The following is a 16,687-nucleotide window of genomic DNA, read 5'->3' as shown; positions in this document are numbered from 1 at the left end:
TGTAATCCAATTCTTCTCATCTCCACTTGACACGCCATCTGATTCAAACAGAACATCCGCTTCTGCCATCTTCCTTCCCCTACCTCCTTGAGTGACTTATCTCCTTGAAGAATGTGACCCTCCTCCTTCTTCTTTAAATTTGTATTGGTGGATCGCAACCAACTGAAAGGTGCATATACCATCACTGTACCGCCACCTACTGTACTGGAGTGTGGGCCTCTTAATCTACAATTTCTATTTTCTAGCCCTGTGTTTCCACCTACTGTTCTGGGGTGTGAAATCATTCAACTTTGTTACACAAAAGGGAAGAGGAAAAGAACGGGGGAAACTAGCCCTACACCAACTAACCCTACACCTATTAAAACCTCACCATTATTACACAATTTGACCCTATCTGATCCTACACCAGGCCAGCAGCCTAGGAGGACGGGAAGCTATCGTTCAACACATCTTGTAACTCTTCTGCAGTAAAATTTTGTAGACCCAAGTACTTCTCTACAGCTGCCACCACAACATTTATTTTCAGTGATTTGCTTTCCATTTCATAGCCATGGTTATCATGGCTATGAATGCTTAGAATCCAACCTTACTGAAATGTTATTCCTATCACTCTCTATTGGCCTCAGCCTACTCACACACTTAGGATCCCTAGCAATAGAACCATCTTCCTCTACTACTCTCTTCGCTGCCTCAGCATACCACACCTTCTGTACTACTCGGATTCTGGCAACCTCGACCTGCCTTTCTCTCATCGGACACCATAGGTACACCTACAGTTAACACGCACAGTTTTTTCCACTGATACTACACATTCCTTTGTCTCAATAAAGGTTAAATAAAGTCCTGCACACTTATCACATCTAGGAATCTCCCTTCTACACTCTGCTGCAAAATGACCATACGCTTGGCCCCTAAAACACTGTAATGAATTAGGGACTAAAGCTCTCACGGGACAACTGACACATCCTGACATGACTTTGTTGGGTAAAGACTCTGCATCAAAACTCCGCAGGACAGACAGTGTCTTCTGTGTTTCACTACACTCTCAACAAGATCTGCGTTGCACCAAACGGCGGGTGTCACAGACACCAGGAATCTACCATTTCAGTTGGTCCTCCTCAACACTGTGCCACTCCAGCTATCACTCCCTTCAATGGCACCCTGTTCCGGAGAGCAAAGCATGTCCCAGGTCTTGTCCCGAGGCGTGTGGTAACGAGCACACACAAGACACACAAGTCCACTTTATCTGCTGTAATAGCAAACTGTTCAAATGGTTGTTGTATCTTCAATTTGTCTCCATGTTGCGTCGACAAAAAAAATGTACTCTACAAACCGCCATTACCCATCCTGAATTTTACCCTAGTCAAATCCCTTCGCTTTGTTCATTGGTCGTACGCGAGTTAAGTGGGTTTGTCCAGTATTTTTAAGGATGTTAGGATTTGTGCATTCATGTCCTAATGAATCATCATCATCATTAATTCATATGTCATTGTTTTCAGTCACATAGATAGCTGTATATGTGAAAAATAAATAACCTTGACCTTTGTCAACGTAAAAATATTTATAATCGCAGTTTCTCGACCAACCTTGTGCCAACCCTGACTGACTGCACTAAAGTGGCCCCCGCCACTCGTGCCATGATGATGTGACAGATGGCACAGAGGAGAGCCCTCTCTGCTGTGCTTAAACTGGGTGAGATTGGGGTCAATGCTGGATATAGAGCAGCATGTGTCTAACCCCATTAGTCAGGACTTTATGGGGAGATAGTGGTCATATTCAAAATGTGAATTACACATTACATCTAGGCTACAGAAGCCCAATGTAGCCTGATACCCAAGCAAATCTTGCCATGAGAGCTGTGTGTGTGTGTGTGTGTGTGTGTGTGTGTGTGTGTGTGTGTGTGTGTGTGTGTGTGTGTGTGTGTGTGTGTGTGTGTGTGTGTGTGTGTGTGTGTGTGTGTGTGTGTGTGTGTGTGTGTGTGTGTGTGTGTGTGTGTGTGTGTGTGTGGATCTGACTGTTCATTTCTGTTCTACTCTATTATAATCCACTTGTAAACAGTCATTGTTATGGAGACAGACCAACAAAGGTCCAGACCTGAACATCCTAAGCACCAAGGATGGGTCTACAGAAGAAAAAAAAAGATTTTACTCAAATTTATGAAGTACCCTCACTGAGCGTTTATGTGAGTGAAGATGAAAGTAATGCTGTAAAGTACTTAAGTAAAAATACTTTAAAGTACTACTTAAGTAGTTTTTTGGGGAATCTATACTTTATATATATTTATATTTTGGACAACTTTTTCCTAAAGAAAATGATGTACTTTTTACTCCATACATTTTCCCTGACACCCAGAAGTTCTAGTTACATTTTGAATGCTTAGCAGGACAGGAAAATAGTCCAATTCACACACTTATCTTGAGAGCATACCTGGTCATCCCTACTGCCTCTGATCTTGCGGACTCACTAAACACAAATGCATCGTTTGTAAATGATGTCTGAGTGTTGGAGTGTGCCCCTGGCTGTCCGTAAATTACAAATTTAAAAATTAAATGTGTCCCGTCTGATTTGCTTAATAAGGAACTTAAAATTATTTATACTTTTATTTTTGAAACTTAAGCATATTTTAGCAATTACATTTACTTTTGATACTTAAGTATAATTAAAATCAAATACTTTTATGCTTTTACTCAAGTAGTTTTTTACTGAGTGACTTTCACTTTTACTTCTGTCATTTTCTATTAAGGTATCATGACTTTTACTCAAGTATGACAATTGGGTCCTTTTTCCACCACTGGTAAATAGTTACAGCCTGTAACTGTGTAACTAGGGAAAATTAGGTTACTAGTCTAATTCAAAACTATTCAGCTCTCCGAAAAGGGAATGTGTAGGCTATTACATTACAAATTATGTACAATAAATTGTAGAACAATGCTGTAAAATATAATATAAACATCTATAGGCCTAATTGAAATTGCGCATCCTGATCTTTCTTTTCCTTTTTACAACTTCCTCGCTTGAATGAGAATGTTTATCTCGTCCACCCTACAACACCAGACACAAAAACGCGCATACACGCTCACATGCCACTTTCAAGACAACTCATTACTCGGGAAAGTCGGAAATGTCCAACTTGAAAACTCGTTACCACTTGAAAAATGTCTGAATTGACCAATAGAAATTCTCTACGCAAAAAAAACGTATAGTTAAACTCGGAGATTCCGTGTTTCCGAGTTGTCTTGAAAGCACCAACAGACGCAAAACACGCAAGGCGTCTGGCCCAGTGGATCGGATCTCGTCAAAACAACACGGGGGCGAGCATGCATGCTCATGGAATGACTCCCGCAGCATAGGTCGCTGGCGCACCCCACAACTGCACCCCAATGGCTGTTTGGTCAGTGCAGACTGGGAATCAACAATGAGATAGACTATGGTGTTTATTGCTGATAGGCTATACATCAATGCTAGTGAACATCCATATATGATATCCATATCATTATATTATATTATAAGCAACACGATCAGGAGAGAGAACGGTGAGTACGTAGCGTGCTATGGATGTGTGTGTACAGTGAACTTTGAATGATAGCCTACCGGGTAGGCTATTTATGGTCTAATTTTTAAGGTATGGGCGTCTGTTGATTGGGAAATCTAAGATAGTCTACTGTCGCATTGTTTACATGGGCTAGTTTGTTTGCATATCCTGTAGCACATGTTAAAGTTGTCTACTCCACGTACGCACTGTAATGTAGGCTACGTTCCTCCCTGTGACATGGCCATCGTGTTCTATGATGGGGATATATTTGGAATACATTTCCTTTGTGTAGGCTGTACACATCAAATATCGTATAAAGCAAGGATATTATTATGTAGTCTAGGGGTTCTCATAAATTAACGAGGTAAATGCCCTCGTTTGCAAATTAAAGCGATCGATCTCAAGATTGTTATGGAAGAAAAGGGACCTCAGCCGCTCCGCAAGAACAAATGCAGAATATCCAAATTAATACCCAGACTGGCGTGGCATGCGGGGCAGACAGTCCGAAGGGAGTGTGTGTGTGTGTGTGTGTGTGTGTGTGTGTGTGGAGTCTGCGTCTGCTCCAACGACCAGTTTACGCAGAGACAACAACACACGCCTGCCATACAAAGAGAATACACACCTGCCATGTTCATAGTCTGACACACATTGCCCCAACCCCTGGACAGCCCCAGACGTGCTTGGATCCTCCTATTATTATTTATTAGATTAATCTGCATATTGTAATCTCCAGTCACAATTATTAGGCTACAGTATGACATTAAGTAAATGGTACCACTGGAAGTAGGATTTGTTAGTTGAGTGAATGACATTTTGTTTTAAATTGGGTTGTAGGCTCCTATTCAATCATTACTAAATTACTATGTCTTTTTTAGGAACTGTCGTTACAAATTGCAACAGCCCTATGTACCAATATCCTTTGTGCAGACACAACAGTGAAGCCTGGTTATTGTGTAACATTAGACCTGTGTAATATTGGAAGAAATGTATCTCTAATTTCCTTTAGTCTCAGATACGCCCACTGCATGACGTTTTTAGGATCAAAACAACTCTTTATTGATACTCTTTGTTAAAATAACAGAGCGCCTAGACTGTAGTTTTTCCCAATAACCAGCTGATGGCGCCATAGTATTATTTGTAACATCATTGGTCGACACCTTGACATCCTATCAATGGAAGACACATCACATGCAAAATATTCTAAACTAAAACTAACCCTTGTATTTCTATTGTGTGTGCGTGCGTGTGTGTGTGCGTGCGTGTAGACTGAATGAGTTTGAGTTAGCAGTGAGTTAGCATTAACTTTTGATTTCAAAATACCACTGTTGTTACACTTCTCAAATGACAGGCTGCTACAGCAACAGTATCCAGTGATAGAGAGAACATCCAATACCAGGCTGTTCAGAGTTCACTGTGGTTTTGACTGCTCTCTCTCTCTTTCCATGTGTTCAATGTTTCCTGGTTGGCTAGCTGCTGTGACATAATAATAATCTATAAAATATAGAGCTCACAGACACAATCAAGTTCCTATTCTGCATGATGAAGAGAAATGCCTGTTCTGTATAATACGGTTCTTTCTGAGCATTTGTCACTTTGAAACCTGAACCCAACCTGAATAATAAGACCCTGGTGAGTCAAGGCTTTCTTGCAGTTACTTGTGTTGATGAATTTTATGTTGTTTTCTCAATGTTTCTTTTGGCAGATGCTGGATGGACTCCGTCGGAGGCACGGCTCTCGCCCTTCCCCCCGACCCCTGTCACTCAACTTCACCACCTTCTCAGCCCCGCCCCCAAGCCCTGATATTGACAGCAATCATCATCCAATCAGGAGGTGAGGATCAACTCAAAGGATTAACATTCAAAATTTGCCTTCTGGTTAGCCCTCTTATGAGGTTGGTCATAAAGCTATAGCCAGTCTGAAATCAACCCCTAGCCCCATTCCTTATGTGGGGAATGGCAGATGGCGCTACAGAGAGTTGCCCTACAATCTGATTGGTATAACTACCATGGAACTAACTGGAAACTTGAAAGAAATTGATGGGTGTCATAGGGCAGAATTACATTGTGGTGGCATGTTATGGGTATGCTTGTCATCGGCAGGGACTGGGGGGGTTGTTAGGATCAAAATCAATATGAAAGGAGTAAAACCCAGGTTAGAGGAAAAGCCACCTCAATCTTCTGAAAACCTAACCTTGGGATAGTTTTATTTTTCAGCAAGACAATCACACAAATGTTAATGCAAAAGACACAACAGAAGGGTTTTCCAAGACGTGTTGAGTGTTCCTGAGTGGTTTAGTCTCAGTCCTGACTTAAATTTGCTTGAAAATCTGAGACAAAGTTTGAATATTGCTGTCCATCAATGATTCCCAGCCAAATTTAATGAGGTTGAGCAATTTTTATAAAAACTATGGATATACACTACCGGTCAAAAGTTTTAGAACACATACTCATTCAAGGGTTTTTATTTTATTTTTACTATTTTCTACATTGTAGAATAATAGTGAAGACATCAAAACTATGAAATAACACATATGCAATCATATAGTAACCAAAAAAGTGTTAAACAAATCAAAATATATGTTATGTTTGAAATAGCCACCCTTTGCCTTGATGACAGCTTTGCAAACTCTTGTCATTCTCTCATCCAGCTTCATGAGATAGTCACCTGGAATGCATTTCACTTAACAGGTGTGCCTTCTTAAACGTTACATTTGTGTAATTTCTTTCCTTCTTAATGTGTTAGAGCCAATCAGTTGTGTTGTGACAAGGTATGGGGTATACAGAAGATAGCCCTATTTGGTAAAATACCAAGTCAACATTATGGTAAGAATAGATCAAATAAGCAAAGAGAAACGACAGTCCATCATTACTTTAAGACATGAAGGTCAGTCAATACGGAACATTTCAACAGTTTTGAAAGTTTCTTCAAGTGCAGTCTCAAAAACCCTCAAGCGCTATGATGAAACTGGCTCTCATGAGGACCACCACAGGAATGGATTACCCAGAGTTACCTCTGCTGCAGAGGATACGTTCATTAGAGTTACCAGCCTCAGAAATTGCAGGCCAAATCAATGCTTCACAGAGTTCAAGTAACAGACACATCTCAACATCAACTGTTCAGAGGAGACAGTGTGAATCAGGCCTTCATGGTCGAATTGCTGCAAAGAAACCACTACTAAAGGACACCAATAAGAAGAAGAGACTTGCTTGGGCCAAGAAACACGAGCAATGGACATTAGACCGGTGGACATGTTTCCTTTGGTCTGGAGTCCAAATTGGAGATTTTTGGTTCCAACTGCTGTGTCTTTGTGAGACGTGGTGTGGGTGAACGGATGTTCTCCGCATGTGTATTTCCCACCGTAAAGCATGGAGGAGGAGGTGTTATGGTGTGGGGGGTACTTTGCTGGTGACACTGTCTGTAATTTATTTAGAATTCAAGACATACTTAACCAGCATGGCTACCACAGCATTTTGCAGCGATACGCCATTTGGTTTTCAACATGATAATGACCCAACCCACCTCCAGGATGTGTAAGGGCTATTTTACCAAGAAGGAGAGTGATGGAGTGCTGCATCAGATGACCTGGCCGCCACAATCCCCTGACCTCAACCAAATTGAGATGGTTTGGGATGAGTTGGACCGCAGAGAGAAGGAAAAGCAGCCAACAAGTGCTCAGCATATGTGGGAACTCCTTCAAGACAAAAAAGAAAAGCATTAAATGTGAAGCTGGTTGAAAGAATGCCAAGAGTGTGCAAAGCTGTCATCAAGGCAAAGGGTGACTACTTTAAAGAATCTCAAATATAAAATATATTTTGATTTGGTTTAACACTTTTTTGGTTACTACATGATTCCATATGTGTTATTTCATAGTTTTGATGTCTTCACTATTATTCTACAATGTAGAAAATAGTAAAAAATAAAGAAAAACCCTTGAATTAGTAGGTGTTCTAAACCTTTTGACCGGTTGTGTATATTGCCCTAAGAGTTCTGCAAAGTTGGTCAAATCTTACTCACATGATTCCCAGCTGTAATGGCTGCCAAAGGTGCTTCCAGCAAGTATTAACTCAGCGCAGTGGAGACTTATCCAATTATGATATTTCAGTTTTATTTTTTCTGAATTTGGAAAATGTTCGAGAACTTTCTTTTACTTTGACAATGTGGAGTAGGTTATGTAGATCTATAGGATAAATGTCGCATTTAATCCCTTTTAGATGTAACTTTAAAGCAGCAAAATGTGAAAAAGTTCAAGGGGGTGTAGACTTTCTTTAGACACTGTCATCAAATCAAATTTGATTGGTCACATGTGCCGAATACAACAGGTGTAGACTTTACAGTGAAATGTTTACTTATGAGCCCATTCCCAACAGTGCAGAGTTAAAAAGTAAGACAACTATTTGCTAAAAATAAAAGGAAATAACGAGACTGTACACAAGGGGTACTAGTAGCGAGTAGGTGTGCAGGGGTACGAGGTTGTTGATGTAATTGAGGTAATACATCATGTACCTGTGGGTAGGGGTAAAAGTGACTAGGCAATCAGGATATATAATAAACAGAGTAGTAGCAGCGTATGTGAAAGTGTGTTTGTGTATGTAGGGTGTCAATATGCATGTGTGTGTGTGTGTGTGAGCGTATGTAGTATGTGTGTGTGTGTGTTGGAGTGTCAGTGTAGTATGTGTGTATATGAGATAGAGAGCGAAAGAGAGAGAGCCTCAACCAAAAAACTAAGCAAATTGGAATGCTATCTGGCCCTAAACAGAGAGTACACAGTGGCAGAATACCTGACCACTGTGAAAGACCCAAAATGAAGAAAATCCGTGACTGTGTACAGAGTAGGTGAGCATAGCCTTGCTATTGAGTGAGGTCGCCATAGGCAGACCTGGCTCTCAAGAGAAGACAGGATATGTGCCCACTGTCCACAAAATTAGGTGGAAACTGAGCTGCACATCCTAACCTCCTGCCAAATGTATGACTACATTAAATATGCATATTTCCCACAGATTACACAGACCCATAAAGAATTTGAAAACAAATCAAACATTGATAAACTCCCATATCTCCCGGGTGGCGCAGTGGTCTAGGGCACTGCATCGCAGTGCTAGCTGCGCCACCAGAGTCTCTGGGTTCGCGCCCAGGCTGGGCTGGGTTCGCGCCCAGACTCTGTCGCAGCCGGCCGCAACCGGGAGGTCTGTGGGGCGACGCACAATTGGCATAGCGTCGTCCGGGTTAGGGAGGGTTTGGCCGGTAGGGATATCCTTGTCTCAGTATGTAAAATGTAATGAAAAATGTAAAAAAAAAAATGTTATAAAAATGTATGCACTCTACTGTAAGTCGCTCTGGATAAGAGCGTCTGCTAAATGACTAAAATGTCAATGTAAATATCTGTTAGGTGAAATACCGCAATGTGCAATCACAGCAGCAAGATTTGTGGCCCGTTGCCATGAGAAAAGGGCAACCAGTGGAGCACAAACAACATTATGAATACCACCAATATTTATCTGTTTGTTTATCCTCCCCCATTATTCGTGCTCCAACTATTTGCACATTGCTAAAACACTGTAAATAGCTGATAATATAGCATTTGAAATGTCTTTATCTTTTTTAAATTTTTGAGTGCAATATTTACTATTACATTTGTTTCTTCTCACTTTTATTTATTTCACATGCTTTGGCAATGTAAACATATGTTTTGCATGCCAATAAAGCCCCTTTGAATTGAGAGAGAGAGAGAGAGAGAGAAAAGTCACACCATGGCCCACCCCTTGCAAAGGACAGCTCTGATAGCCCCTCCTTCCTCCTCCTCCCCTCTCTCTCTCTCTCTCTCGCTCTCTCTTCTCCTCTTTCTCTCTTCTCCTCACTCTCTCATTCAGTCTTCTGCTCTGGTCTCTGCCTCGACCAGATTCCAGATGTCTCTCTTTCCCTCTTTCACATTGCACTCTTTCTTCCTTCTCTTCTCTTCTCTCTCTACTCCCCTATTTTCATTCTCTTCTAGTATTTCAGACTCTAGTCTTTGCTTTAGTTCAATACTTAGTGTGCTGTCTCCCTCTCTCCCTCCCTCTCTGCCTTTATGAGGACTCTACACAGGCTGAAGTTGATGAGCTCCCCCAGTCTCAGTGAACTGGGAAAGAGTGAGAAGGGATCACCGGAGGAGAGAGGAGAGAAACAGAAGAGGGCCGGGGCCAACGCTACCTGGAACAGGTATGCTGCAGCCTGACCATGCATGTAGTCTGTGCCTGTTACAGATGTAGGAACTTCATTTGATCACCCTCTTGCAGGATAACTTTACTCCAATGCAGGAAATGTAAAACATGTATTGTATTTCAAGTTTATAATTTCCACTTAGACATTTCAGATTTCCCTTACGAAAAATGCATCAACCCCTACAATAATGTTTGTTAATTATAATCCATATAATAACTCCTGCTATAGCAAACTCGCTCAAATTAAGATTCTACATTTGTATGAACATGAACTATTATCTAATGGGTAAATGTAATCTAAACAGTACGTGTGTGTGTGCGTGCGTGCGTGCGTGCTTGTTCACTAGCATCCACAATGCTGTCATTGCCGTCTTCCAGAAGAAAGGTCTGTCTGACAATGAACTCTATGTCCTCAACGAAGGTGTCAGGTGAGTTACAAACACTAACAAACACACACACACCGCTTTGCTAACATGGCATTTGTCTGCTGTGTGTGTGTGTGTGTGTGTGTGTGTGTGTGTGTGTGTGTGTGTGTGTGTGTGTGTGTGTGTGTGTGTGTGTGTGTGTGTGTGTGTGTGTGTGTGTGTGTGTGTGTGTGTGTGTGTGAAGCCATGTGGCCTTGCCAGATGTCTCATTATCTTTCCAGGCCTGACATTAGAGCCATCAGTTCTGTCATATCAGCCTCCATTATAGCCTAGTAAACAACTGAAATCACACGCATCACACACTTGGAGAGCCGAGTCAATCATAGGGTCTATTCCTAACACTGTTTCAACATATACTTATACCACTGGAAACAAACATGAACAGTATGTTTAAAAGAGAGAGCTGGGTTGCACTTACCCAGATACCATGCAGTTATATGAGGTTTACTGTACATTCCTTGGTGTGAATACATGTACCTACACAGTAATATACATGTACTTAACCAATAATATGCTATCATCAAATTTTACATAGTTGGTTTTGAATCTTTTGCCTGTTTTGTGTTATCAGTGTATTATACTAGTCAAATGTACACTATAGCTCTAGTGGGTGAACTCTTGTCTTTGTTTACTCAGATACCTATTGAAAACAGAGCTGGGGTCGTTTTTCACAGAATACCTCCAGGTAATTGATGGTTCTGCTAAATGGTGAAATAATATCATAGATAGATTGTTTCTGATTGAGCCATAATATCTTTTTTTTTTTACAAAAGTTGTTTCATTGAACCTCTCTGTCCCTCAGAACCAGTTGCTGACAAAGGGCATGGTCATTCTACGGGACAAAATAAGATTCTACGAAGGTATTTGTGGTGTCTCACTGTTAATTGAATATTAGTAGATGTGTTTACAGAGTGACACAGTAGAGAGCAGCCAGTGCTCCAAAGAAGAATAGTTGAACTGAAGCTTACATTACCTTTGTCAGGGTCTGTGGTGTTCTGTGTTTAACACGCCAAAGTAATCTGAGGCCATAGGTCCCAAGCAGCTGTGCATTGTGATATTATTCTCTTACTAACAGCAGACGGTTTGTTCCTCCTGTTGGTATGCAGGTCAGAAGTCACTGGACTCTCTGGCAGAGACATGGGACTTCTTCTTCTGTGATGTTCTCAACATGCTGCAGGCCATCTTTCACCCAGTACAGGTATCAATCCCCTGACTCTTCTCCTTCATCTCGCTTTCACTGTCACTCTGTCCTGACGCTCCTCTAACCCGCTCACCCTCAATCTCTCTCTCTCTCTCTCTATCTGTATTTCTCTCTCAGCAGACAATAAATAAGAATATTTTCTCAGGTATTTAAAGCTAAGTTTTCATAACGTTACATCCCCCTCTCCTGACCCTTCGCTCCATTCTTCTGTCTATCTCTACCCTTCTCCTCTCCTGCCTGCAGGGTAAGGAGCCCAATGTGAGACAGCTGGCTCTGCTCCACTTCAGGAACACCATAGTTCTGAGTGTGAAGCTGGAGGACGCTCTGTCTCGGCCCCGCGCCCGCATTCCCCCCTCCGTCACACAGATGCTGCTTATACTGCAGGTAGGTACAGTACGCCTTTCTCTCTTTATCGCTCACTTATTTGATCTCCTTTTCTCTCTCTCTTTCACTCTCTTTTTCTGTCTTTATATGTTTCCCCTTTATACCCCTTTATGGATCCCGTGTGGCTCAGTTGGTAGAGCATGGCGCTTGCAACGCCAGGGTTGTGGGTTCATTTCCCACGGGGGGACCAGGGTTCAATTCCCACGGGGGGACCAGGATGAATATGTATGAACTTTCCAATTTGTAAGTCGCTCTGGATAAGAGCGTCTGCTAAATGACTTAAATGTAAATGTAATATCTTTGAGTCGTTTTGTCTCTTTTTATCTCTCTCACACACACACACACACTCGCTCTGACCTTTCTCCTCTCTCTCCCTCTAGGGTGTCCATGAGTCGCGGGGTGTGAGTGAGGACTACCTGCGTCTGGAGTCTCTGGTCCAGAGGGTGGTCTCTCCTTACCTGGGCACCCACGGCCTCTACTCTGGAGATGGCAGTGTGGCACACTGCTCCTGTGTGCTGGGTAAGACGCATACACTGCGCTGTTCACTCTTCTTCCACTATGTTTTCTCTCTCCTTTGCTTTCTTTTCTCTTTCTCTTACACACTATGTGCCTCCCTCACAGAGAAGCGTTTGCAGTGGTGCTGGCCTAAGCAGCCTGTGGACCAGCCGTCTAAGAACCCTGTGGTCCGTTCTAAGAGTTACAACATCCCTCTCCTCCTGACGCCCGTGGCAGAGTATGACCCTGATGCCAGCTCGGTGGGCAGCGGGGGCATCCGACGCCACTCTGCCTGTGAGATCATCTCCTGCCTGGAGGAACAGGGGCTGGCCTACGCTGACATGACCTCCAGGTCCGACGCATCCACCTCCAGCGCCTCTGCTAACAGGCTCTGTGTGGTTCCACAGTTCAGAGGTAGGTCATCTGTCCTCCTCACTAGGTTTACGTTATGCATACACTACAAACTGCAAACTTCCAGAGGCGCAGGATGTAAAAGTTCCCAGAGTATTAAAAATAAGAAAATACTCTTGCCAGACTGATTGATTCTAACCCACAACCTTCCTTCTGTCAGGAACCATGGAGTCTCCTCTCCCCTCCCCCTCCATCCTCCCCCTCCACTCCCCAGGACCCCTCCATGGGACGGAGGCAACAATGACCCTTACGGACATGGACAAGGCTGCCCCCTCCTCTCCACTCAGCGGATCCTCCAGCCCGGAGACCGTCATTGGACAGGTGCTGGAGTCCCTGGACTTAGATTCAGACGGGATATTCATAGAATTCCCAGCCCCGCTGCTCAGAGTCAATGAGATATGGTCGGGAGAGTAGGCAGAGCACTGAGTAGAGGGAATCATGGGTAGCTTGCCCTCCCCAAATATCTTATCTTAGACATTAGGGGGAAAATGCTAAACTGACCTTAGATCAGTGGCTAGGCTAGAAGCAACCTAGACCTAAAAAGACATGGTTAAGTGCACTCCATACTTCTCCCCACAAGAGGCCTCTTTTTAGTCAGCATTTACTTAGAGAAAAAACTAACTTTTCTAAGCATTTGATTAGATCTGAATATATCTGCTTTTTTGGGATGCTTATGTTTTGTGTGTTTTGAAACTTGACTCTCACACCACTATGATGCCATACCTTGTAGGCCCTTGGATGTGGGCCCTTGGATTGTATCTGGGTTTTCATCTACAAAACTTGGAGAACTGCAGTTACCATAAAATTCAAAGATAAAAGTAGCTTTTGGAGTAAATACACGATGTGAATGTAATTTGGTCACATCTTGCTTCTCATTCTAATAACCTGCCTAGTCCAATCTGTGTTAACCTGGCTTGTCCCATCTGTATGTTCCCCTTCCTCTGTGTGTTTTTTTACTGTCATGCCAAACATGACATGTATGGTGTGGCAATGGTAGAGAAGTTGGCTAACGTACTTCTGGGACCAGTCTGTCATCCTTTTTTCAAAGGTCATAAAGCATTCATGTTATGTATTACCCATAGAAACTAAATATTGAACTGTAATTGTTGTTTACTGTTTACTTATGATGAGAAAAATAGGGTTTAACGATAATTAATATTGTCTCATTTACTGTGTTGTGTGGCACTTCAACTGTAAATAAATCGTTTTATTTAGGACAGCTAGGTATTGTGAAGTAAGCTTTTTAACTTAACTTGTGATTTCAATAAGGGCTTTTTAATAGAAGCTATTTTTATGATGTTTTACCTCAACCGTTTTTTAATACTTAGCTTTTTTTGACAATCTGTAATGAGAAATTTTTATCCAAGGTTGTAATTATCTTTCATTTGTGATATCAGATTTGAATAAAAATTCTAATGGCTAAGTACAGATTTCTATTGCCTTAAAATATATATATATATATATATATATATATATATATATATATATATATATATATATTTAGTCCATTTACTTAAATTATACCATTGACCGAACTAAACAAATATGCACACCTTTTGTGTACTTTACGGTAATGCTCGGTTTCACGTATTTATTTTCCTTCAATCAGAGGGCTGTTTTGTATGATTGACAGAGAATGGCCAATCCTAGTGGATAATAGCGTGATAAAAAAATGTTTTTAATAACGACAACCGGAAGATAAACATTCGAAAAATCCCCTAGACACTTTTCGTTTTTATCGTAACGGAAAGTGCAATAAAATACAAGATTGTCTATGATATGGATTTTTAAAGATACTTAGGTGACAAATCCTCCGATCCAGGTAAGGAGAATGTTGGCTGGCCATATGTGAGTTCGGCTAGATTTAGCTAGCTGTAGCTGCTAAGCTAATGCTATTTTCGCTAACCAATATTGTTGTCATTCATTTATTTGACTAAATATAAATCGCAATGCATTCAACGCAAGCTAGATAATCTGATCATGATCCCCCATTAGAAGTGTGTCAACTAGTTAACGTTAGTGTGCTTGCAGACTCAGACTGCACGTTGCAGAGACTAGTTAGCTACAGTAGTTAATGTTAGCTACCTACAGCATACTCCTATACGTTTAGCATGCCCTCACCCCACAAAAAAATAAACATTGCCAGGAGGACAACATTGCTATACCTTCCTATCACAACCTGTACAATCTGGTATGTTAGCTAGTATTGTCTCACATTTTAGGTGTGTATGTCACTCATGTATGTCTCCTATCTTCAGGTTCGTCTCGCTCTTGACTTGCCAGTGCCACAGTGTTAACGTTCCCCCTCCAGGGCACCACCCCATCCCTTAAATGAGAATGTCTCTGGCCCAAAGAGTCCTCCTGACCTGGATCTTCTCCCTCATCTTCCTCATCATGCTGGTCCTCAAACTGGATTCCAAGATCCCCTGGAACTGGTTCCTCATCTTCCTCCCCGTATGGATTTTTGACACCATCCTCATCCTCATGCTCGTGGTGAAGATGGCGGGTCGGTGCAAGCCCGGCTATGACCCGCGTGGAGGCCAGCAGAACCTGCGACGGAGGGTGTGGTACCTAGTGGCCATGCTGCTGAAGCTGGGCTTCTGTCTGACGCTGTGCGCCCGGCTGGAGAGGCTGATGGAAATCTGGCTCAGTGTGGTGTGTGTTCCCCTCTGGGCCCTGCTGGTCGGGGCCATGGTGGAGCTGGGCTACAGTGTCTTTCACTACCGCAGAGAGTGAGAGGATGGAGAGGGAGAAAGATGGAGATAGATTTGATTTACTCCGTCTAGGATATAAAGACTGAAAGTTAGTCTGTAGGGGAGATGAATGGGAGATTATTGTTATCCACTGTAGGAGAAACTGAACTGAAGAATATGGAGATGAGAAATTGTTCATTTTCACTACAGCAAAGACTGAAAGAATGGGGATGGAAAAGGGAATTGATTTAGTTTACTCCACTAGTACAGGATGTAAAGACCACTACAAGAGAGACTACTACAAGAGAGACTACTACAAGAGAGACTACTACAAGAGAGAGTAGTGATATGGCAATATGTTTTATGGGTTTATGCTGCTTACAAATGTAATCTTTATTTCGCCCTAGTGATACAGCAAGAAATGTTGCAGCCATGTTGGTCTTTGCCATGATGGACTCTGGATGAGAATTCAGGGTATTCATAAGCAGACTGGACCTCCTGACAGACTGACTGATCTGTGCATGTGCCTTTGTTACTCTCAGATAACTGGAACCGTTAGGTCCAAGGGGTTTATATGTGAACATTAATTATGTGTCTTTTTGAAGTGGTAGGGATCTGTTTTTCTGTGGATAGCACGGAGAAACACACACAAAAATAAATATTTACAATTCCTCAACTTTGCTGGGTTGGATTGGTGTAAGCAGTATGACTGATTATACAGCAGTATATCCCATCTTTAATTTATTTAATCACATGCAGATTAGTGACTACTTCAAAGGGAGAAATGAAGTGTACATTCTATAAGTCTTGGAACAAGGCTCTGAGTCTGCTATAAAGAGAATTACATAACTGGTAACCTGACCCACTCCAAAGAGAACAGAGGCAGTGATTACCTGCCCTCTGGGGTGTTCTGTAAGAGGTCAGCTTATTCATGGACAGGACTCGTACTGTTACTGCTACTGGCAGCCAGGGCATCGGGGTTAGAAAGTGCTATAATAACTCCATGTTGTCTTCTGTGATGTTTTGTTGTTTGCTAAGGCAGAGTTTCTCAATCTAGTCCTGTGGCTCACCCAGGAGGCTGCATGTATTTGTTTTCTGCTCTAGTCAAGCACTAACACACCTGATTCTACTAAGCAAGTAATCATCAACCATGTTAGCGAAATAAGGCTAATGCTTGGACCTGGGTTAGAACCAACATGTGCATATTTTTGGAGTCTCACAGGAATGGATTGAGAAACACTGTACAAAGGGCCTGTCGCTGGCTGGCTGGGGTGTGCCAGGACTGAAGGTCTGACAACCTTTAGAACCTTCCCTTATTTTTTATCCTTTAAGCTACAGCCATACTCAGA

The 16,687-nt window shown here is 42.1% G+C and overlaps 2 protein-coding genes across 2 annotated transcripts; both read left to right on the top strand.

Annotated features, from left to right (window-relative positions):
* The first annotated feature begins 5,234 nt into the window (after positions 1–5,234).
* On the top strand, positions 5,235–13,951 carry LOC120053482 (proline-rich protein 5-like). Its single transcript, XM_039000606.1, has 10 exons — positions 5,235–5,362; positions 9,602–9,727; positions 10,077–10,157; positions 10,791–10,839; positions 10,957–11,014; positions 11,261–11,352; positions 11,599–11,739; positions 12,120–12,258; positions 12,361–12,648; positions 12,806–13,951. Exons 1-10 carry the CDS (start codon positions 5,235–5,237, stop codon positions 13,057–13,059), a joined length of 1,356 nt encoding a protein of 451 aa, XP_038856534.1. The 3' UTR covers positions 13,060–13,951.
* Positions 13,952–14,303: 352 nt separating this feature from the next.
* Positions 14,304–16,008, top strand: tmem60 (transmembrane protein 60). Its single transcript, XM_039000605.1, has 2 exons — positions 14,304–14,467; positions 14,904–16,008. The coding sequence occupies exon 2, from the start codon at positions 14,977–14,979 to the stop codon at positions 15,379–15,381; it is 405 nt and encodes a 134-aa protein (XP_038856533.1). The 5' UTR covers positions 14,304–14,467; positions 14,904–14,976; the 3' UTR covers positions 15,382–16,008.
* The last annotated feature ends 679 nt before the right edge of the window (positions 16,009–16,687 follow it).

The sequence above is a fragment of the Salvelinus namaycush genome, chromosome 9 (assembly GCF_016432855.1).
Source record: "Salvelinus namaycush isolate Seneca chromosome 9, SaNama_1.0, whole genome shotgun sequence".
NCBI classification, from domain to species: Eukaryota; Metazoa; Chordata; class Actinopteri; order Salmoniformes; family Salmonidae; genus Salvelinus; species Salvelinus namaycush.
Note: the sequence above shows the minus strand (reverse complement) of the source record. Positions and strands in the feature narration are given on the sequence as shown.